A 23,539-nucleotide genomic window follows, 5' to 3' on the forward strand; every position below is an offset into this window, starting at 1 on the left:
ATAAGGAGGACTGGGGTGGCTGCCAGTAGTCTGTTTTTCAGGCAATTCCCACAAATGCATATGATAAAGGAACAAGTTGCTTGCTTCAGGTATCTAATTACTACCTATCTAGAAGTAAGCCACTGAGATCAATGAGATTTTGAAAAAGTATTATGACTGGGCTTTAATTAACCAGTTTAAAGCAAGGCATTATAATGCTATCTTGATGTCTCTTAAAAGATATTAAACATTCTTATGGTTTTCAATACGTCTCCTTTCTCTTGTCGCAGCATCATCATGCGGCCTTCGTGGAACTCCCTCAAGATGTTATCTCTTGAGACTATCCTACACAGTGATGTGTGATTATACTATATAGTGGTTTGATCAGCTTGAACATATTCCACACTTGAGAATATGTTATGAACAAATTATCACAAATTCCATGTACCTAAATCCAAAGATAAATAAAATAGAACATAGCAGCCTAATAATCCTTTCAGGTATCCTACTGCAACTATCACAGTATTACTAAATTGTTTTTCTTATGTTAAGTGCTCAAAACTACTAAATTTATCTACATCACCCTACCTATCCATATACATATTAGTGTGTAAATGATGCACTTCATGAATGCCTTACCTGCAAAATTTTTGAAACCCTTCTGGTTTCAAACAATACTTTTTACAGAAAAAGTAACTGTGTTTTCCAAAACTATTCACCAGGAACTGATAAATAGAGGATAAACTAATAAATAGAAGTGAAGATTGCCGTCTATTACTGTCAGGCACCTCAAAGGAAGCTTGTGTGTCCCGGCAATGTTTAAAAAGGACTAGCTTCTCATTATGGAAAATGTTCACTTCTCAGTCTTAACTGCAGACAGTTACTATATATGTTTATATACACTGCAAACAGGCTACAGAATGTCCATTATGAATTTCAAATTTGACAACCTTACAGAAACACCCTAGTCTAATCTATAATAATCTAGGAATTCCTATGGTACCTGGTATCCAGCATGGTTGGTGGTCACTTTCAGTCTGCTTTAAGAGGTCACACATGATACAGGAGTAGAAGAATAGCAGTGTTGGAAAGGATTTTGGTGGTGGCTGTGGCTGGAAAAGAGTAATACTATTGTATATCCGTCAGATGGGGGATAAACCAGAGAAAATAAATTAAATATATTTTTAAAAACTTTTTATAGATAGTAAAATCAGGAAAACAGGAAATTAGTATCTACATCATTTAACTGGTAAAAGAACAGGCAATTGTTTCTCTTCTCTCATGCAAAATGTTACTTGGAATCCAACAATCATATAAGAATATAAAACATGATAAAGTACTTGGTGTTTAGAGCAATTGCTTTATTAATAAATATACATCCATATGATGACGTAAATACAGATCATGAACACTACTCCATTCCCATACAGACAATTGCACACGAGTAGCTGAAGTTCATGGATTTAACATATACAGTATCTAATCAGACTTTTTACAGCAGAAGACAAGGTGTTGATATTTAATGAGCAATTGTTTCCACCAAAAATAACCCATTTCATGGGAAACACAAATTGTGGAAGAATAAAATATGGATGTGACCCATTTAAGGATAAATTTCTTAAAATTTAATAATGTTACTAACTTTCAAGAGGAAACTGATTTATACACTGCAGATTCTAAATGAGATACCTATTTGGAAACAAATTAAAAGGAAATGCTGCTTTAGTGTTTTCTGATGTGTATAATGATGTTTGAACTATGTTAAATATATTTATAATAAAAAGTATGTGAGTACAGGCAGAAATCAAAAGCTTTGACTGCAAGTAACTGTTTTGTATTCAGTAAGTTGCATTATACTTTACTGTACATACAGGAATGAAAAGGAGAATGACAACTTATGAAATACAGTAGGACTAAAGTTATTTCTACCACTCTGCCTTTCAAAGCCCTTCAAAATGTAAAATAATAATGTTCTGATATTAACTGCCTTCTGCACTGTAGATCAGGGAATTTTTCATCCCATATAACTCACTTTGCTTTGTTTGGGTTTGTTAAAGACTAAAAGAAATCTGAAATATAATAAAATTGATCCACTGCAAAACAATGCTGGATGTATCCTGACTAGTGACATTTAATATTAAGAAAACTGCAATACAAGAAAGAATCTAGGTTCATTGAAAGAAACTGCCAGTCTTTTTAAAAAGTGCTATTTTCAAACTAGTTAGTCCCTTTTGTGATTAAACTTTTACCAATGGCTGTGTCAAGATTATGAAAGTATCCAGTGCAAGACTTCAAAAATAATAGTTAGAAGTTATCTGGTTTGATAAGTTTACGTAAATTTCATTAGAAAGTGATTCATAATTTCTGTAGGTGTTTAATGTAGAGGCTTCAGTATTAATGCTTATGCTAAATGCTTTATCAAAAGATGAAATAAAAAAGCTATATTTAATCAAAGTAAAGCAAACCACAAGTCTGACATGTAGATTTTCTGAACCGTGCCAATACACATCAACAATCCTAGTTTATGAAGAGCAGAGCAGAGGTGAAGTATATAATATAAAATTATCATTTTGCTTTACAAATCATGTATTAATACTACAAGGAGAAAGGACATTCCTCCTCCCACTGCTCAATAATATCAAAGTATAAGACCTAACATGCTGTTTCAGTGTTTGTCATGACAAGAGACAGTGTTACAAAAAAAGAATAGCACAATGTATTCTGACTATATACAGGAGTAGCAAAAATATTTGAATATACCATTCAAACATCCCAGGTCCTTGATTTCTTTTCCCTCCTCCCCCACCCCCAACAGCATGGCACTTGTAAACCACAATAGAAGATAAAATGAACTGGAATCAGGAAATGCCCAACAGTGTTCTTCTGGCCTCAATAACAAAATCCAGGGTGTTAAACTGCCCTTGAGAGAAATGGGAAAGTGTTTGTTTTTCACAACTGACAACATTAGTCTTTTTAATGGGTGTTTTCCATCTGATAAAATAAGCATTATAAATGAGCATAAATTGCTTACATAATTTCATTATTTTCTTAGCATACTTGAATACATAATCCATTACATTAGAGCAACAATGCATTTAATGTTAACTTCCAAATGCTGCACAGCATCTCTGAGTAGATGCACATGTCAGAAGTAAAAGAAGAACAGCATGAGAAAGGAGGAGGTAAGGAGTAGTTACTCAGAGGTACACTGGTGACATGCAGTTTGCTCCTTGCCATAAATGTGTGCCATTCTTGTAGTTTTTACATTCAGCTGCTTTCCAAGACAGTTCAGAAAGACTCTGAAGCAGCCTTTTGGTTGGAAAGAAAAATATCGTGTAACAAAGAGCCAACACAATGTATGTCCTGAGGGTTAATTAGCTCACATTAGAACTGTGTGTGTCAAAAGTTGCACCACTGTGGGAAAAATTAATAACTGTCATACTTCCAAAGTTTCTTGAGGAAATATATATAATGAACTTCATAGCTTCAGCAAAAAACAACTTGATTTTACTAGCAGTTTAGCTGCCATTAGTTTACAAGAGTAAAGAGCCTTCCAGTACTGTTGAGGTTCATGGTTGCCAGTGCATACAAAGTCCCCCCAAAACAATTCAACACCTATTATAAAATACAGGATAAAGTCCAGCTCATTATGAGTTAGGCATCACTGGAACACCTGAAGGCTTGCTGCTTTTTTCCTGATAAAAAAGGCATGAAATGACATCCATTTCTTAAGTTGTCATTACTGAAATCAGAGTTGTCATCAAAATGTCAGCAGGCCACAACATTTTTATCTTACAAAGAAAAAAACAATACTGTTAATTTTAACCTCTCTAATTAACCTGAAAGATTTCTGGTCCCATGAATTTGTAATTATGCATCTATAGTCTCTCTCTCATTTGTATTTGAAGATAAAATTTTATTTTATTTTTTATCTATAACTATATGTAAACTTAGTTTCTGAATAGCTTTAATTCTAAAGAAATATTTGGAATATACTCAATAATGAGAGTTTTCTTCAATTACAATGTAATGTGTGTATTATACATTGTATTTCTTTCTCACACAAACATTTTAAAATAACAACACATACCCAACTCAATGTAGAACATTTATTTTAGGTGCACAAAATGTCAGAAAATGTATTTATAGTTCTGCACCTCCATGCATAGATGTATTCCTATAGTTTGTTATATATCTGGGGTCTATAAACACATCAAATTACAACTTGCTTGTGCATCAACTGTTTCATTTCCAATTATGAACCATGAAATGTCTTCCTTTGGTAGATATATGCTCTCTTAGCTACAGTATGCGCGATAAATAATAAGACTTCTACTAACTATATTATTAAAAATGACAAAATCCACTATCTGAAAGGTATAAATTTAAGCCACAACAAATATTTTTTAAAAACTGCTGCCATCTACGCAGATACTGTAAAGTCACTTGAAACTGATATATTTATGGACAGATTTTGGACATAATATACATATGTGTATGCCCAATGTCACTTAAATCAGCTGAGGTTAAAAGCACAAAAATGTGCATAATCTCAGTCACAATCGTCAGTATGCCTATACATTATATGCATATTTGATAGCACTTATCAGAATTTATTTGTGAAACATTTCAGACATTTAATTATTTGTAATTTGGTATGTGTAGTCTTAGGTGTATGTCAGTGTCCAATAGTTAGTATATTCAGGAGAACTGCCAAACTTTAATGGCAAAATAGCACTTCAAAATATGTACCAGGTGCTATATATGATTTTAAAAAAACTGAGTTACTTGAAACTGATAGCACTTCAACACAATGACTGCCTGGAATGACAACTTTTTTAAAAATATATTTTTGAAATTTTGAAATATCTACAAATATCTGAGGTCCGTGTTAAGTTCCAGCAACTGTGGAAAATTTAGTTTCTACTCTCTATTTAAACAAGGAAAAGGAAAAAAGAAAAGAAAAATACATAGCAAAATTTACAGAGCCATTATTAGTAACACAGTAATAAATGATTCATTTCTGTTCATCTACTTTGATATATTTTTGACCAACTCTTTATTGTGACTTTAAATAACCTAGGAGACAGAATTCCTCTATTTCAGTTGTTAACCACTTAACTAAAATGGACAATTTTGTCATTTAGAATATTAGTAATTATTTTCTGGAAACCAACAAGGGCATCACTGAGGAGTCCACTTGTAAACATAAGAAACATACATGATTATGATATGACATCTTAAAAAAATAAAATGGAAAAAAGAAAGTTATGGAAATGTTACAAAAGAAGTGAAAAAACGCCACTGAGGAAATGTCATCTAATTCCTCTTTTTTTCACTCAGTGGGTTGCTTGATTTTACTACTTGTTTCACCAGCAGCATGCACACCTCTGTTATGCACCACAGAGTAAGGAAAAGCTGCACTGCTATAAGTATAACTTAGATTGGCATGCCGTGATAAAGCTTTAATGCTACCTGGAGGTCTCCCTGGGCTGACTTTGTATCCTGCAGCTTTAGTTGTACCCAAGGGTCTACCTGGACTTGTCTTAAATCCAGCTGCTTTGGTGGTCCCCAGCGGTCTACCTGTGCTCGTTCTGTATCCCGCCGATTTTGTGGTCCCCGAAGGCCTTCCACGTTTACCAGACCTGTTGAGGTTTTTCTTCTTCTTTAGTTCATCTTTCGTCTCTATACTCCTGCCACTTGTGGTCTGCAAATGTGGCTCATTTAATGGATCTTGTCTCTGGCATGGAATTGGCTTGTGGCTGACCGTGTGACTATACTTAGTCTGTTGTGTAGAATATAAATCAAACTGATCAGCCGGTGTCCCGCTGTCATCATTAAGACACGAACTCTTTCCAGTCCCACAGAAAGGGGAGTTACCGCTTGCAACAGGATGCATCATTTTCTATCAAAAATAAATGTAAAAATTGAGACAGCTATATAAAATGAAGAAAACTTTCAACAGCAAAGCACTTGTTTGACTTAAGACTATAAATGTCCATTAAAATTAGAAAAATTGGCTCAGAACATAAACCAGTCTCTATAAAAGAAGCCCTTAGAAGCAAAGGTCATTCCAAATGTACACTATCAGTGTACATCTACCATCTGGATGACTGGTAATTGTATAGTTTTGCATTTATCCCTGAGGTAGTACAAAAACCTTTATAGTATCAGCACTAAAATAATTCATACTTTCAAAATGTGCAATTAATTGAAGGTTTCTAAATGAATATAAGTTTCGAAAATAATAAATACTTAAATACTTTTAAGGAGTAAGTGGAAATAACCCATGTGTGAATTACTGTAACACAATCACCACCACCACCATCATCCCCATCCTGCCTTTTCCCCAGTTTGGGACTCAAGGCAACTTGCAACAGATAAAAAGATAAACAAAGTTAAAAATTCTCAAAATATAAAAGTTAAAAAGTGATTAAACAATTATTTGTTTATTGCACTTATATGCCATCTTTCCCCCATTGTGGGACCCAAGACAGCTCACAAACAATCAAACAAAATTAGCTAAAGTATAACGATAATTACAATGATAACAATAAACACAATTAAAATATTGCCATTTTTAAAATCATAAACTAAACAATATACCTATCCGCACCATAAACTATCAAAAAATTAAAACCAGATAAAAACATAAACCATTTTTAAAAACCAGCACAACAAAAAAACACATAGAAATTCAGCATACTGTTTAATAATAATAATAAAATTTACTTTTATCCTGCCTCTCTGTGCAACACCACCGCACGTTTAAGCAGGATGGGCTTTGTACAATCAGTCCTCAAAGGCCTAATGGAAAAAAAGATCTTCATCTGTCTGCAAATAGACAGTAGAGGATGGCTGCCAATCCAATCTCTCTGAGAAGAGAGTTCCAGAGACTGAGGGAGCAAATGAAACAGCCATCTCCCATGTTCCCATCTGTGAAGGTGGTGGAAAGAAAGAAGAGCACCTCCAGGAGATCTCAAAACATGAATACAGGGAAAATACAGTCCTTCAAATAATGTGGATCTGAGCTGCACAGGGCTTTTATAGACTATGTAAATACCAGCCTAGTGACCATTTCCCACAGAGCATTTTCCGCCGTGGCCCCCAAGTTGTGGAATGATTTGCCGGAAGAGATCTGTCTCATTACCACCTTGGATGCTTTCAAGAAGGCACTGAAGACGGATCTCTTCCAGCGAGCCTATCCACCAAACCTGATGTAAAATTCTCACCTCTGTCAGTATTGTATGTTTTTTACGAAGAGTCGACCAGCTGTAATGTATTGATAGTAATGTATATATATTTTTATGCTATGTATTTAACATTGTTGAAATATGTTTTTATTGTTGAAATTTGCAGACTGCTGTAATCCCGCCTCAATCCGCAGGGAGAGGCGGGAAATAGAAATACATCATCATCATCATCATCATCATCATCATCATTATTAGTCAAAACCAACACTTTGAATTGTGCCCAGAAACAGATTGGCAGCCAGTGGAGATGTTGCAACAAGGGAATTATATGCTTCCTATAGCCAGCCCCAGTTAATAATTTGGCTACAGCTCTTTGGGCCAGCTAAAGCTTTGGAACACTCTTCAAATGCAGCCCCACACAAAGTATGCTACAGTAATCCAACCAGGATGTAACTAAGGCATGTGTCACCATGGCCAGATGTGACACCTCAGGCACAGCTGGAGCACAAGCCTTAACTGTGTGAATGCACTCCTGTCCACTAATGAAACCTGAGCTTCCAGGCTCAGGATTGACTCCTGGAGCAAACCAAAGATATAGACCTGTGTCTTTCAGAGGGAGGGTAACCCCATCCTGCACAGGCTAGATCCCTATTCCCAGATCTGTTTTTTAACTGACCAGGACCACATGTGTCTTCTCTGGATTAAGTTTCAAATTGTCTGCCCTCACACAATTCATTAATGAGGACAGGCACCGGTTCAGGACTTCTTTGGTTTCTTGTAGAAAGGAGTCATAAAGTCAGATGTCATCTGCATACTAAAGCAAACATAACTCATCTTAAGCAGAGCTCACCAAACTGCAACCTCAATAAAATATTTTTTTTCAAATTGTATAACAAAGAAGTGTATTGATAAACCTATACAGAAATTTCAAGGAAATTATTTTCCCACTAGGGTAAGGTTAGTAATAATATACAGGTATACCTAAGTTAACAAAGGAGTTGTGTTCCTGGGCTTTACTTCTTTAACAGCAACTTCGGTACCTGAGGTAGAAATAATATGGAAAGAGTAGGGATAGGTTCCTACACCACAAAACAAAACAAAACAAAACAAGAGCAATTGAACATGTTTCAGCAAACTCTTCATTCAAAATTAACAATACATACATGTAAAATGAAATCACCACCATCATATTAGTCCTGCATAAGTAAACAATAGCATTCTGAATCTTCTTGAATTGGCTGGTTAAAACCAGGGGTTCCCAACTTGGGATGTCTGCACCCCCAGGGGAGGCAAGATGGAATTTCAGGGGATGCGACAAAGGGTGGCTTTTGCTCTTGAGTCACAAGGCATTACTCAGTTCCCAGTGTGCTTTCAGAAGTGGTAGTAGGCGGTTGTGTTGCATAAATAGTAATCTTATTATTTATTTAATCAAAGGGAGAGAATTTTATTGTTCACCATACTTTACATTTTTTCCTGAATAAATTAGAATCTAACTACTTAATTTTCAGATTGGCATTTATGCACTGAGTTAAAAACTTGTTCAGTTTGCTCACTCAGAATTGTATGTGGTTCAATTTGCAGTTTAAAAATTATGAATTAAGACTTCTTCGTCTTTGATGTGATATTAGTTCTGTAGGGGTGTGAACATTAACCAAACACTTCCTAGGGTATGGCGCACAGAAAAAGTTGGGAACCACTGGTGTAACTCAAATGACTTTTTTTCAAAGGAAAAAAAAACCCAGCTCTAGACTTGGAAGAGAGCCCAAGGGCCATCCAGTCCAATCCCCTGCCATGTAGGAACTCTCAATCAAAGCATACCCAACAAATGGCCATCCAGCCTCTGTTTAAAGACCTCCAAAGAAGCAGACTCCACCACTCTCTGAGGGAGTGTGTTCCACTGTCTAACAGCCCTTACTATCAGGAAGTTCCTCCTAATGTTTAGCTGGAATCCCTTTTCCTGTAGCTTGCATCCATTGTTCCGAGTCCTGTTCTCTGGAGCAGCAGAAAACAAGCGTGATTCATCTTCAATATGACATCCCTTCAAATAGTTAAAACAGGGCTATCATATCACCTCTTCACCTTCTCTTCTCCAGGCTAAACATACCAGTTGCCTAAGTCATTCTTCATAGGACATGGTTTCCAGACCTTTCACCGTTTTACTCGTCTTCCTTTGGACGTGCTCCAGCTTATCAATATCCTTTTTGAACTGTGGTGACAAGAATTTGACACAGTACTCCAGGTGGGCCCCAACCAAAGCAGAATACAGTGGCACTATTACTTCCATTGATCTAGACAAGTAGTTCACAACCTTCCTAATGCCGTGACACTTTAATACAGTTCCTCATGTTGTAGTGACCCCCAACCATAAAATTGCGGTGCCTCGGTTCCTAAGACCATCAGAACTATGTGTTTTCCGATGGTCTTAGGCGACCCCTGTGAAAGGGTCATTCAACTTCCAAAGGGTTTGTGACCCACAAGTTGAGAACCACTGATCTAGACACTATACTTCTATTGATGCAGCCTAAAATTGCATTGACATTTTTAGCTGCCTCATCGCAGTGCTGATTCATGTTCAACTTGTGGTCTACTAGGACTCCTAGATCCCTTTCACACGTAGTCTCGTTCAGCCAGATGTCCCCTATCCTATATCTATGCATTTCATTTTTCCGCCCTAAGTGCAGTACCTTACATTTCTCCGTGTTGAATTTCATTTTGTTAGCTTTGGCCCAGCTAATCCTCCTAATTTGGTGTCATCTGCAAATCTGATAGTTATGCCCCCAATTCTGTCATCCAAGTAACTGATAAAGATGTTGAATAGCACTGGGCCCAGGACAGAACCCTGTGGCACCCCACTGGTCACTTCCCTCCGGGATAAAATCTGGTTTTTTTAAAATTGATTATTCATCCAGTTTCAGTTGCTTCTTTTTAAGCAGTTTATTTTACAGTGCAAGAAATACTATTCAGAAAAAAAATCCGTCAATTAATGTACGGTAAGTTCAACTAAAACAGCTTGCTTTATAAAAGCACTTTTAAAGAACAATTATTATTTAAGCAACTGGCCATAACATCTGAACTGCATTTTGCTACTTCTTTTGTTGATTTATTCCTATACCAGTGTAGTCCTATACTCCTATATATAGCCTACCAACCTGACAATATAATAATAATTATTGTTGTTATTATTATTATTTATATCTCGCTCCTCTGAACGATCGAAGCGGCTTACATTAAAATAAACCCAATAAAATACAATATCATATAATAACATTATAACCCTACCCCTCCCATCTGTAATAATAAAATACAATTAAATTATCAATTATCAAAGCAACTTTTAATAATCAAATAATTAATAATAATTAACAATAACCAGAGCAGAGGCAACTAGGCATTCATCAACAATCAGTCACAGATTGTTAGGGTACTTATCTTACTCTGGAAAGGCCTGCTGGAAGAGATGTCTTGACTGCCTTTTTGAATCAATCCAGACTAGTGATACATTGAATCTCCTACGGCAAGCCATTCCATAGCTTGGGAGCAGCAGACGAGAAGGTCCTCTGCATAATTGCAGCCAGCCTAGTCTTAGCTGATTACAGTAGATTTTTATTAGAGAACTTCAATTTGTGGGGCGGATTTATGAAAGAAGGCAATGCCATAGGTAGGCTGGACCCAAGCCATGAAGGGTTTTAAAGGTTATAAACAATACCTTATACTGTGCCCGGAAATTAATAGGCAACTAGTGAAGGGATTTTATTATCGGTGTAATATGGTCACCTCTAGATCTCCCAGTCACCACCCTGGCTGCCATATTTTGAATTAGTTGAAGTTTCCGGACTAGGTGCAAGGGTAGCCTATGTAGAGTGCATTGGAGATGTCAGGTTGTGAGGTTATCAGTGCGTGCATGATAATTTTTAGTTCCTCAGATTCCAGAAAAGGGCGTAGTTGGCGTATCAGCCGAAGCTAATAACAGGCACTCCTGGCCGTCGCATCTATCTGAACTGACATCTGGAGTGATGGATCCAGGAGTACCTGAAACTACAAACACAGTCCGTTAGGGGAAGTGTGACCCCATCTAGGACCGGTTGACAAACCTCCAATGCCGGATTTGGGCCCCCAACAACGAGCACCTCCGTCTTATCTGGATTCAATTTCAATCTGTTTTCCCTCATCTAACCCATTACTGCCTTAAGACATTCATTCAGAGGGGAGATGCCTTCTTCAGTTGACACTGCAGTCCAGGGTATGGAGAGATATAACTGAGTGTCATCAGCGTACGGATAACACCCTGCACCATGCCTCCGGATGACCTCTCCCAGTGGTTTCATGTATATGTTAAACAGCATTGGGGACAGGATGGAGCCCTGAGGGACGCCGAATTTAAGCTCTCTTTTAGACGAGCAACTGTCCCCAAGCATCACCATCTGGAATCTGCCCAAGAGATAGGACCAGAACTACTCTAACACAGTGCCTCCAATACCCAACCCCCTCAGGTGTTCCAGAAAGATACCATGGTCAATGGTATCAAAAGCCACTTAGAGATCCAAGAGCAACAGCAAGGTCACACTTTCCCTGTTGATGCTCAAGCGAAGATTATCTACTAAGGCGACCAAGACAGTCTCAACTCCATATCTTGCCCTGAAGCCACTTTGAAATGGGTCCAGATAATCAGTTTCATCTAAGACCGCTTGAAGTTAAACAGCAACAGCCCTCTCAATCACCTTGCTTAGTAATGGAAGATGGGAGACTGATCTATACTCTTAAACAAGGGATCTAGGGAGGGCTTTTTCAGACGTGGCCATACCACTGCTTCTTTTAAACAAGATGGAAAATAGCCCTTCCTAAGGGATGCATTTATAATATATTTCAGATGAGTTCTCAAAGCATCCCCTCCTTGGATGACCAGCCATGAAAGGCAAGGGTCAAGAGAGCAAGTTGTCTTCTTCACAATTCCAAGTAGTTTGTCAACATCCTCATACTCACAGATTCAAACTGATCCAGTTTAAACTTATTCACAGAGTCACTGGACACCTCACTCACAGCTTCTGCAGTAGTACTGGTGTCCAAACCAGCTCTTATCTGAGAGATTTTATCTGCGAAATAATCACTAAAAGTGTCAGTGAGCTGTAGTCGGTTCTAATAATGAGCTCTGGGGGGCGGTTACCTGCATCAGGTCCCTCACCACCCTGAACAGCTCTGCTGGATGAGAATTTGCAGATGCAATGTGTGCAGAGAAGAAAATCTTCTTCGCTGCACGTACTGCCTCTCCGTAGGAATCGAGAAATTGTCAGACAAGTGTCAGGTTTCTTGCCAGTAGTGCTCTAGTCGTTGTCCTTCCCACTTTATTTTCCTAAGGTCTTCGGTACACCATTGATTGTGGTTAGGAGCAGGTCGGAAAGGACACTTGGGAGCAATCATGTTGATTGCCCTAGTAAGATTATAATTCCAGGTATTAGCCAGGGTGTCAACAGGATCACTGGCAATACCAACCATAGTACCCTCCAAAGTTTTCTGTAATCCCTCAAGATCCATCAGCCTCTGAGGGTAGACCATTCTAATAGGGTGGATATTGGCTTTAGGTCCAACCCTGACCAAGAAATGGTCCATCCATGACAATGCGGTGGCATTAATTACCTCCACCAATGGCTATACCTGCTCGGTACTAAAGACCACATCAAGGATATGTCCTGCACAATGTGTAAGGCCAGAGACTAATTGGGATAGGTCCATGTTTGTCATGGATGAACTACCGAGCTGCACATGTCAGATTTTCTAAACTGGTCTCGAGTGGAATGTTGAAGTTACTCAGAACTAAAAGCCTGGCCGACTCCAACACCAACTCCAAGACCAGTTGGGTCAGCTCAGCTAGGGAGTCTGTTAGACAATGGGTTGGTCGATATACTAACAGAATCCCCAGACTATCCATCGTCTTCAGGCTCAGGTAAATACATTCCAGACAGGTATCCTGGTCAGTGTAAGATTGTCTCTATGGACTATGGCCACTCCACCCACCCCCCCACCCACTTCCCCTCACCTGCTCACTGACAGAGTACCCAGCTCGTAGGGCCTGGTCATAGTACTATCCTCTTCTAGGCAGTTCTCTGTAAAGCATGCCAGGTTGGCTTTTTCATCCACAAGAAGATCATAAATAACATGGGTTTTATTTTTCATCGACCTAGCATTGCACAGGAGCAGAGAAAGGTTCTGTAGGTGTTTTGGTTTGCACTCCAGCCTCCTCGGGATAGCAGAGTGAATGGAAGACAAGATTGATATTAAGCACTGATCTCTCCTATAATTAAATATAATTCCAAAAGTTTTATTGAAAGATGTCAATTGTATCAAAGACTAATAACCTTGGAGTGTTATTGTGAGAAGGCATTAAAACATGGTTGATCAAGCTTTCTAATACATAAATTATTTGTGTCACAGTGTTAATATTGCAGGAGTCAATATTAAAAAAAAGTTTAAACAAAAAAGCAGGCTTTTGGGTGTGTGGGTTTTTTTCCCCCCAATCCTGTTGAAACCATCTGAAAGCTTCTTTCAAAATGCACCCAGGGATGACTTTTGCTTTCTTCAGCTTCGTTTTAAAAAAAATATGTATATTTCAGTTTTGGATGCCAAACATACAGGTCTATGTTTTTTTTAAATGCTGCTAGGGAGTACTTGGAGATGCAGGCTGATTTCTCCTTTTCTTTCTGTTTTGCTGTTCACAAATGCGCAGTTAAGTATTCTGGAGGCAGATGGTTGTTACTTTGCCTGTTGTAGGCAAGTGCGCACAGCTACAGGACTGGTTAGAGCAGAATTCTCTTCTTTCCCAGCTCAAGCTTTATTGCACTGATTACTGCAGACAAATCGCTGCCATCTGATACCAAAAGTTTGTTTGTCCAGCCTCCTGTATCATGCTCTCAGTGTTGTTGCTGTTAAAAAACCTTCCAGCTAAATAGAGGACCAGGAGGATAGAGATGGAGTGGGCAGGCATTAAAAGACCTTGCAAAAAGAAACTCCTTTGTCTGTAGCATTGTGGCTCACAAAAATATTTATTAGAACATTATTCTATGAAAGCCGACTTGTAGCTAGGAAGATGATGCCATATTGGTTCACATCCAATATTTCCTGCTAAAAGAGTTAACTTTTTTCCAAAGCATAACATTCATTTAATGGTTTTAGCATTTGATTTAGAATCATAAGAGTTGAAAGGGCCAGCCAATCTTACCCCCTGCCATGCAGGAACTAACAATCAAAGCATCCCCAACAAATGGCCATCCAGCCTCTGTTTAAAAAACCCCAAAGGAGACTTCATCACATAGTAACTCAGGTGAGGCCTAACCAAAGCAGAATAGAGTGGCACTATTACTTCTCTTGATCTAGACACTATACTTCTATTGATGCAGCCTAGAATCATATTGGCCTTTTTAGCTGCCACATCACATTGTTTATTCATGTTCAATTTATGGCCTACTAGGACTCCTAGATCCCTTATACATGTAGTCTTGTTAAGCCAGGTATCCCCCATCCTACTGTATATCTATGCATTTCATTTTTCTGCCCTAAATGCAGTACCTTACATTTCTCCGTGTTAAAATTCATTTTGTTAGCTTTGGCCCAGCTTTCTAATCTATTTAGGTCATTTTGAATTTTCATCCTGTCCTCTGGGGTATTAGCTGTCCTCCTAATTTGGTGTCATCTTCAAATTTCATAAGCATGCCCTCTATTCTTTTATCCATGTCATTGATAAAGATGTTGAATAGCACTGGGCCCAGGACAGAACCCTATGGCACCCCACTAGTCACTTCTCTCCAAGATGAAAAGGAGCCATTGTTGAGCAACCTTTGGGTTCCGCTACTCAATCAATTACAAATCTACCTAACAATTGTATTGTCCAGCCCACATTTTACTAGCTTGTTTGCAAGAATATCATGGGGGACCTTGTCAAAGGCCTCACTGAAATAAAGATATGCTATGTCTATTGCATTCCCTTCAGATACCAATCTGGTAATTTTATCAAAAATAAAAAGAGATCAGATTAGTCTGGCATGACTTGTTTAATGTAGAACATGCCAAAGAGGAAAAAAGACTGGGAATTTTACCGTAGCACTAACAAATGCTCTGTTTAAGAAATCTTCTAGGCAGAGTAGCCTTCAAAGTAAGGCTGAACTCTCTCATGATGGAAGCCTCTCTTTTCAAGCAAAAGCTTCCATCAATAGAATAAGGAAACAATTTCCAGCTATTCTCCCTCCTCAGTGCAGTCCCTTCACCATCTCCCATCCTGTTCCAAATGGTCTCTGGAGCAGGGGCATGTGCGCACATGAGAATGAAACAGAAAAATCTGCAAAAATTATGTCTGTCCATGTTCCACTGAGGGATGGAGCCATCAATAAAGTCCTATGATCAAAGGAGGGGGAGTCATCATTTGATGCAATCTTTAATGTTTTATATTATCCTGGGAAGTGGTGATCCAGTTACTAGAGATATGATATAGCTATCAACCAACTAAAAGCACAAATACTTCAATTCCTATGTTTTTTTCAAGTAGCAAACCAGTTAGAATAATCCATCTTCAGCTATTTCCTGAGCAAAACTCCTATGTGTGAATTTTGTGCAGAATAATTTTCAAATTGCAAAGATTCATAGCAGTACAGGATACTCCTTCTCAGTTTCCCAACATTAAAAAATTATGTTTCTCAATCATTTTTCTAATATCCCTCCCCCCAAAAAATGCATCCCAACCAAAGGTCCATCCCTATCAAGATCCAGTTACATTCTTCTGCCTTCTTGCTTGATCTTTGGATGGATTACGCAGACTAAAATCTGTTCCATCTCTGTCCAGGACCACAAATACAGTGGCCAGATATGTCCTCTTGCTTTTGCTTCATCATTGGCTCTCCAAATTTACAAGACAGCTGCCAAAGATCAAGCAAGAAGGTAGAAGAATGTAAGTGGACCTTGATTTCTATCAAAGCCAACCATTTCTGGTAAGCGCAATCCTTTTTTTTTTAAAAAAAATGCTACCACAATGGCAGCAAATAAACTTTCTCTCTGTTACTACTATATTAGCAAAGTATCCGTGTGAAAAGCTATTGGTTTGATTAATCAGTAAATCAGTGCACACACCACATTGTTTGCTTGCTATAAATGGTTATCCATAACTTATAAACAGCCTCAGGACTGCAGCCTTAATGGTGACTGTATTATATACATAATGAGAGCTCATATCAATGTAGACTAATCATACAATTCTATGCATGTTTAATCAAAATTAAGTCCCACTGTATATTGTGTGATTTATTGCCACTTTACTTTGGAATAGCAGTGTCTCTGTGCAGGACGTCTAGTGACTCTGCGCAAGAATATCAGTATGCAAAGGGATCTTGCAACACCTTTGAGACTAGCTGAAAGATAGAAACTGATAGCACTCCCAATGCCTTTGAGGAAGTAGGCTCATCTAGGAAAGCTGATCCTACAAACTTCTATCTTTCAATTAATCTCAAAGGTGCTGCAAGATCCCTTTGAATACTGATTTTCCAGACTAACACAGCTATGACTTTGTGTAGGAATATGCAAGTGACAAAAAGGATTCTTCAAACAAACAGGATTTTAGAATCCCTGACCACATCATAAAGCTATCCAAATGTTAAAGCAGGTTTAGTTTCTAATAACTCAGACCAATAGCATCAGTAACATCAAACAATGCTCTAAGTCTTCACATTAAGACAACAACCTAAATCCAATGTAGTTACACATGATTAAGGCCACTGATATCGATGGACTAAAACATGCCTAACTCTACTTCAGGAGAGTTTGCTAACCTGAAGTAACAACAGGATGCTGCAGGATGTCACAAATGCTAAATAATACCCCCAACAAATGTGACATCAATGCTTCTTGCCATGCATACACATGAAATGCAGACACATGCATATTCGTTACATGTTACTGTAAACAGTTTGGAGTTTTATATGAATGTATATTATATATGTTATGTGCAACCTCCACGCAAGGTATCTGTGCCACTGTCAAGTGTATCATGCTTCCAGTATCTTTAGCCAGTATCTTCCAATATCCAGAACATAAGATATATCTAACATTGTGCATACTGACTTCCATTCTCTTTCATTATTCTTCCTAACACTACCAACCCAAATTTGCTCTGGAGAATCACTTTGCCACAAAATAAATAAATAAATAAATAAAATGCCAGGGACTGCAGAGGGGGAAATGCCATTTGTGGATGGACGCAGCAAGATTTCACAGCATGTTATTTTATTACTCTATAACTATATTAACTGCTGTGGGAAGAAAAGAGAAAGACAGAAGAGCTATGTAGGCCATTAATAGGAAAGGTATTCAAGTTGTTCTTTTAAATACCTCACTAATAATAAAATTGTACAACTTTATATTACTATTTGAAACCTGCAAGGAATAGCAGTAAACCAGATATGATAAAGCTAGAATTTTCAATGTGAAGTTGAAGGCTTTCATGGCCAGCATCCATAGTTTTTTGTGGTTTTTTTGGGCTATGTGGCTATGTTCCAGAAAGGTTTCTTCCTGACATTTCGCCAGCATCTGTGGCTGGCATCTTCAGAGAATGCTTTGCCTGGAAAAAGTTGGGTGTATATATACTGTGTGAGCCTGGGAATGCAGGAGTGATTTGCACATGTATTGTTCTGTGCTGATGGCCGGCCTCAGACTGGGAGGCTAATGCAAACGAGGATTAATGTCTGTTAACTGGTGATCATTTTCAGTCTAATTTTACACCGAAACAAATCCCATTGAATTCAATGGGGCTTATTTATGTCCGAGTAGACCAACAGGACTGCAGTATTAATTTACTAAAAATGTTTTCCAATTAGCAGCACATTTTTAATCAAAATATTCTGACTACCTATAAAAATACTTTTAGAAGACAGCAAGCATTTAAACAGGCATTTCCTCATTCTAATAAGAAGGAATGGCTCTTTTAAGATAATGCCTGCTACTAAATTGTGTGTCTCATTTAAAAATGTGTTCTAGATCAATCACTTCAAAAATGGAAGGGCTCTTCTCATTTGCACAAGGCACCAGGATGCATCAAAGCTTCCATACTGGAGGAAAGGATGAGGAAACAATACTCAGATTCATCATCACCACTTTTAGCTGACTCTCCTGCCTTTAATCTTGCTCCAAAAGGTTTCTCAGCCTTCCAAAGCAGTGTTTCTGGAAGTGAAGGGAGATCACCTCCAGTATGAGCTACTGAAAAGATGCTTATTGCTTTAGAACTCTTACTTTTATGCACATGCAAATTTACTCTATCAACTAATATTCATACAATTGATAGAGGTATTTAAACAAGGCATAGCTTTACAGTCTGTTGTCTTTCAACTTATTTCAGTAAATTTCTATGTAACCCTTGTGTATTTTGCATTTTTCTGGCAAAGAGCAGAACAAATGTTCTTTTAATAGTCCACCGGTTATATACTGCCTTTCTCCACTGATGAACTCAAAAAAAGCTGCTGCAGTTTTTGGCTTTTATCATTAAATAAAGGAACTGAAACTGAAGTTTGCATATTGCACTGTTATGGTGGAGATAAAAACAGCTTCCAGAGGGTCCCTCATAGATCACATGGATAACTCCATTGAAGTAACTAATCTAATGCAAAATGGGAAAAGCAAAATTTTAGAGGATGCCAAAAACTGTACTGTACTGTACTGAAATTCACATATAAAAATGCAGTATATTCTTACCTGTCTCTATATAGAAATAAGCTGAAGACCCCACTCTCTGTTTATTCAGAGTCCAAATTAACACAGCAGGTAGATGTACTGAACAGATTACTAGTGCAAATTTCCTTCTTAAGGACTTACTTAGAATTGAGGTTGCTGCTGTCACACTGTAGAATTAATGCAATTGAACATGGCTTTAACCTTCACTGTGCCATCCTATGAAATAATGGGATTTGTACAGTCCGTCCTCGCCTTACGCGGGGGATCCGTTCCGTATCCCGCCGCGTAAGGCAAATTCCACCTATGCTCGAGCCCCATTGGAAACAATGGGGCTCGTGCGCGGCAGCGCGGGGCGCAATGGGCGCGCACGCCCATTCAATTCAATGGGACGCGCGCGCCCATTCAATTCAATGGGAAGCGCCACCCCTTCCGCCCTGCGTGCGCCCCGCGGCTTGAGTGCGTATGCTCAAGGCCATGTATGGCGCACCCGCGTATGGCGCGGGCGCGCTGTACTTTGTTGTGGCCCCAAAACTCTGACAGAGAAGGCAAATATCTCCCAAAATTACAAATCCCAAAACTGCAGTGTTGAGCCATGGCAGTTAAAGCGGTGTCCAACTGCATTAATTCTGCAGTGTAGATGCAGTCTAGGCCTCACAGAATCCTATGAGATTTACTCGTAAATGTACATATATATTTTTGCAAGCATAGCTGTAATCAACTGAACTGTGTATACACTACTCCTACACAGCAGTATTAATTCAAACTACTGTATATGCTCATGTGTAAGTCTAGAAATTTTAGTCAAAAAATTGACCCCAAAACCCTGAGTCGACTTATCTGCGGGTCAAAGCAGGTACTGTATTTAACTCTTACAAAAAAAGAGTTAAATATAGCAAGTGGGTGGCATGAAAATAACTTTTCCTGGTGAAAAGCAAGAGTGTAATCTGTCCTGGAAGCTCTGACAGCTCCCTCCCTTCCATATATTTTCTTATCCATCCAGTCTTTAGGATGAGCACAAACAGTTATGCCTGCTGGATCTTATAAGTTTCTTTGGCATTGTTTTTCATCCTTCAGAGCAGTGATTCCCAAACTTTGGTCCTCCTGGTATTTTGGACCTCAACTCCCAGAACCCCCAGCCAGCTTGGCCAACAGTCAGAAATTCTGGAAGCTGAAGTCCAAAACATCTGGAAGATCTGCCAATCACTGCTTTACATTCTTTGTTTTACACTCCTAAGTTTTACCCTTGACTTATCCATGGGTAAAATCACTATTTTGGCCCCAAAATCTGACCTCGACTTATACATGAGATCGACGTATAGTTGAGTATATTTGGTAGATGTACTCAGCAGGTCTTATTAAATGTAGGTTGCATTTATCAAAATAATACCTAGTATTTAGCAATCAACAATCTCTTCATATTACCTATACATTATAAATATGTGTTAGTTTTACATATATGTATAAAATAATATAGGAAGAATAATACAGTTCATTTTCTTCTGGTGTTTCTTCTTTGCCAAGTGTTCTGGCAGTTATTTTCATGCCCCCCACTTGCTATATTACTGTTAGATACCAAGCAATTCAAACGGTCTTTCTATGGGGAAAAAACCTGGCCAGTATTCGCACCAGATTCCACCTGATTTGGAAGCTAAGCAGGATCATTTCCAGTTAGTACTCAGATGGGAGACTGTCAATGAATACCAGGAGCTGTAGCCTATATTTCAGGGGAAGGAACTGACAAAACCACCTCTGACTATTCTTTGCCCAAGAAAACCTTATGAGATCCATAGGGGTCACTAGAAGTTGACAAGTGACATGAAGGCACACGCACATAAAGTATGGTACATAGAGAGATCTTGCAGCACATTTGAGACTAATAAGGGGCTACAAGATCTCTCTACATACTGATTTTACAGACTAACACAGCCATATCTTTCAATTCTACAGAAAAATATGGGTTAATTGAACATTTCCGTTACATACGTAGTAATTGGAGAAAATATGAGACAGAGAGAGAGCGAACAATACTTCACAAGATGGAACAAAAATTCCTTGGAGGCAATGTTCATGAGGTGCAAAATGTGTCGCTCACCCGGCTACTGCCTGGCCACAGCAGTCACAAGGAGGACAAAAGTGACAGCCGCTTACCCAGTTCATCCCTCCTCCCATCCACCAGGGCCTGGCCAAGAGCACTGGCGCCTTGGCCTTCCTCCTGAGCCACGAAAAGGGCCTATTTAATGGATGTGTGTATATTAGGAGGGTGACTCATTACCAGCACTGGGGAAATTCAATAGATTGAGGGGCACAAAGGTGCGGGAGGGGGATATGAGCTTGGCCACCATCCCAGATCAGTTTTCGAAGCTGTCCGGCCTACATCCAACCTGCCTCTCCTGACTGAAGACACTCGGATGGTTATGTTAGCCTCCAAGGCGCTCGCTCCCTCCATTCCCTTTTGTTCATACCCAGCAGGACGGCCAGGAAGAGGAGGAGGAGGAGGAGGAGGAGGAGGGCGGGCGGTTTCCACCCCACTCTCCTTCCACACGCCTTCTGTTTATTCTGAGGGGACGATCCTGATCCCAATTTTCTGCAAAGGCTCAAATGAGGGACGGTTTGGGGAGGGCAGCAGCCGCTTGCCTTTCCAAATCTACTCTTCCAGGGGGGAAGGGGAAGGAAAAAAGTAGTTTCAATGTTGTCAAGTCACCTTTAGCAGCCAAGAAAGGAGGAATTAAGGGCTGGGAAGGGTCCCTTTTGCATCCTGGGGAAAGGGAAGATATTAAAGGACAATCTCCTTTCAGTCCTGCCCTTCCCCTCAAAGGAAGAAGAATGAAAAGGGGCCCCTCCTGTTCCCCTGATGGACCTAAGGAGAGAGAAGGGGTCCCACTCCGGCCCCAAGAAAGATGAAGCATCCCACCTCTGGCTCAGTAAAGAAAGGAGGGTCCCATTTCCACCCCAAGAAAGAAAAGGGGCCCCTCTTGTAAACAAGGAAAGAAAAGGGATCCCCACTTCTTCCTGAAGAAAGGAAATGAGGCCCCACTTCAATCCCTGGAAAGAAAGAGGGTCCTACTTCCAGCTGAGGAAAGAAAGGGGTCCCTCTGGAGCCCAGGGCAAAAACGGGGTCCCATGTCTGCGTCAGTAAAGCAAAGGGGGTCCCAGTTCTCCCCCAAGAAAGAAAAGGCTCTCTCTGTTGCCCGAGGAAAGGCCAGGGGGAAGGGAAGAAAAGGGGCCCCCCTCTCTGGAGCCCAAGGAAGGGAAAGGGCCCTGCTCCTGGCTCCCCACAGAGGCCCCAGACACTCTCCTTGGGCCGGCTGCGCCTGAAGGAGCAACTCCTCCTCCTCCTCCTCCTCCTGCGGCCCTTGGCCCTCCTGGCTCTGCCTCTGCCTCCAGGGCCCTGGGGGGGGAGGGAGGGAGGGAGGGGGCAGCGGGAGAGGCTCCATCTTGCCGAGGGAGGGAGGGAGGGCGTGGGGCGGCTCCTACCTGCGGGGTGCTTGCGGGGAGGGAGGGAGGCGGGAGCGGGGCCGGAGAGCTGGGCGAGGGTCGGGCGACGCCTGGCGGGGCGCTGGGGCCCCTCCCCGAGGCCTCCTTCCTTCCTTCCTTCCTTCTTCCTTCCTTCCTTCCTTTCCTCCCTTCCTTCCTTCCTTCTTCCCGGAGGACCGAGGAGGAAGGCCCAGAGAGATGGAACCAGACAGGGAAGAGGGGCAACAAACAGGGAAGGAGGGAGGGAGGGAAGGAGGGAGGAGGAAGCAGCGTCTATCAAGAGGAAGGCAGGAAGGCAGGCAGCCCTCGCGGCGGCGGAGGCGGCGGCGGAGGCGGAGGCGGCGTGCGCGCTCCTGCTCAGCGCCGCGGGAGCGAGCGGGAGCGCGCCCCCAGGAGGAGGAGGAGGAGGAGGCTTGGTTTTCCTGGAAGGAGGCGCGTGCGCGGTGGGCGGGGCCTGAGCCTCTAGTTCCGAGGAGACGGAGGAGGAAGGGAAAGCAACGGCCCTTGGGCAGCTGAGGAGGAGGAGGAGGAGGAGGAGGAGGGTTCCTCTTGTGGAGGCCCCTTTCCCCCTGGGTCACAATAGAAATACAAGGACAATTAAAGTATTAAGATAGAATATTATATTAAATAAAAATGGTATATAATATAATTTTATTTTTATGTTTTATTTTAATATTTAATATTTTATTTAATATAATTATTTAATAATATATGTCATATTAAACTATATATATATATAATTTAATATTTTATATAAAGCAAACACCTCAACTTCATTTTATACACACACATACATATGTATATGTATATATATACACACTTGCCCCCCCATATTTGCTAGGGTGAGGGGCAGAAGACCCCTATGACTATGGAAAAAGCACAAATAACAAAAACAATGCTTTATTTATTTATTTATTTGTATCCCGCTCTTTTCCCAGGACTGGGACTCAGCAGCTTCACAGCATTAAAAAACAAACAAACAAATAATCAAACAGTACAATTAAAAACATTTTTAAAATAAATAAATAAATAACGTACATTAAAAAGAATGATTAAACTAGTCCAGCATCCCAGCCTGTCCTTATAGCAATCCCTTAAGTGCCTTTGTGAACAGGTAGGTAGGTCTTCACCTGCCGGCGGAAGGCCATGAAGGAGGGGGCCATTCTGATCTTCCTGGGAGGGAGTTCCAGAGTCTA

General features: G+C 39.9%; 1 protein-coding gene across 10 annotated transcripts; it reads right to left on the reverse strand.

Moving 5' to 3' along the window:
- Positions 1-1,304: 1,304 nt before the first annotated feature.
- On the reverse strand, positions 1,305-22,604 carry CUNH5orf24 (chromosome unknown C5orf24 homolog). Of its 10 annotated transcripts, none has more exons than XM_089529848.1 (3): positions 22,344-22,604; positions 8,154-8,212; positions 1,306-5,884 (listed from the first exon to the last, which is right to left on the reverse strand). In XM_089529848.1, exon 3 carries the CDS (start codon positions 5,879-5,881, stop codon positions 5,315-5,317), a length of 567 nt encoding a protein of 188 aa, XP_089385974.1. In that variant the 5' UTR covers positions 5,882-5,884; positions 8,154-8,212; positions 22,344-22,604; the 3' UTR covers positions 1,306-5,314. The 10 variants fall into 10 exon arrangements, with proteins under 10 accessions (XP_089386047.1, XP_089385963.1, XP_089386036.1 ...); XM_089529866.1 differs by having other exon boundaries at positions 8,154-8,251; XM_089529885.1 differs by lacking the exon at positions 22,344-22,604 and adding an exon at positions 21,142-21,819.
- Positions 22,605-23,539: the final 935 nt, after the last annotated feature.

The sequence above is a fragment of the Sceloporus occidentalis genome, unplaced genomic scaffold, assembly GCF_023333645.1.
Source record: "Sceloporus occidentalis isolate IW3139 unplaced genomic scaffold, rSceOcc1.0.p SCAF_1, whole genome shotgun sequence".
NCBI classification, from domain to species: domain Eukaryota; kingdom Metazoa; phylum Chordata; class Lepidosauria; order Squamata; family Phrynosomatidae; genus Sceloporus; species Sceloporus occidentalis.

Coding starts and splice junctions, on each gene's coding strand:
- CUNH5orf24 (XM_089529837.1), bottom strand. CDS start 21,038: ATGGGAGGAGGGATGAACTGG. Junction 5,885..21,017: donor TGGGAGGAGGGATGAACTGG/GTAAGCGGCTGT, acceptor TATTTTTGATAG/AAAATGATGCATCCTGTTGC.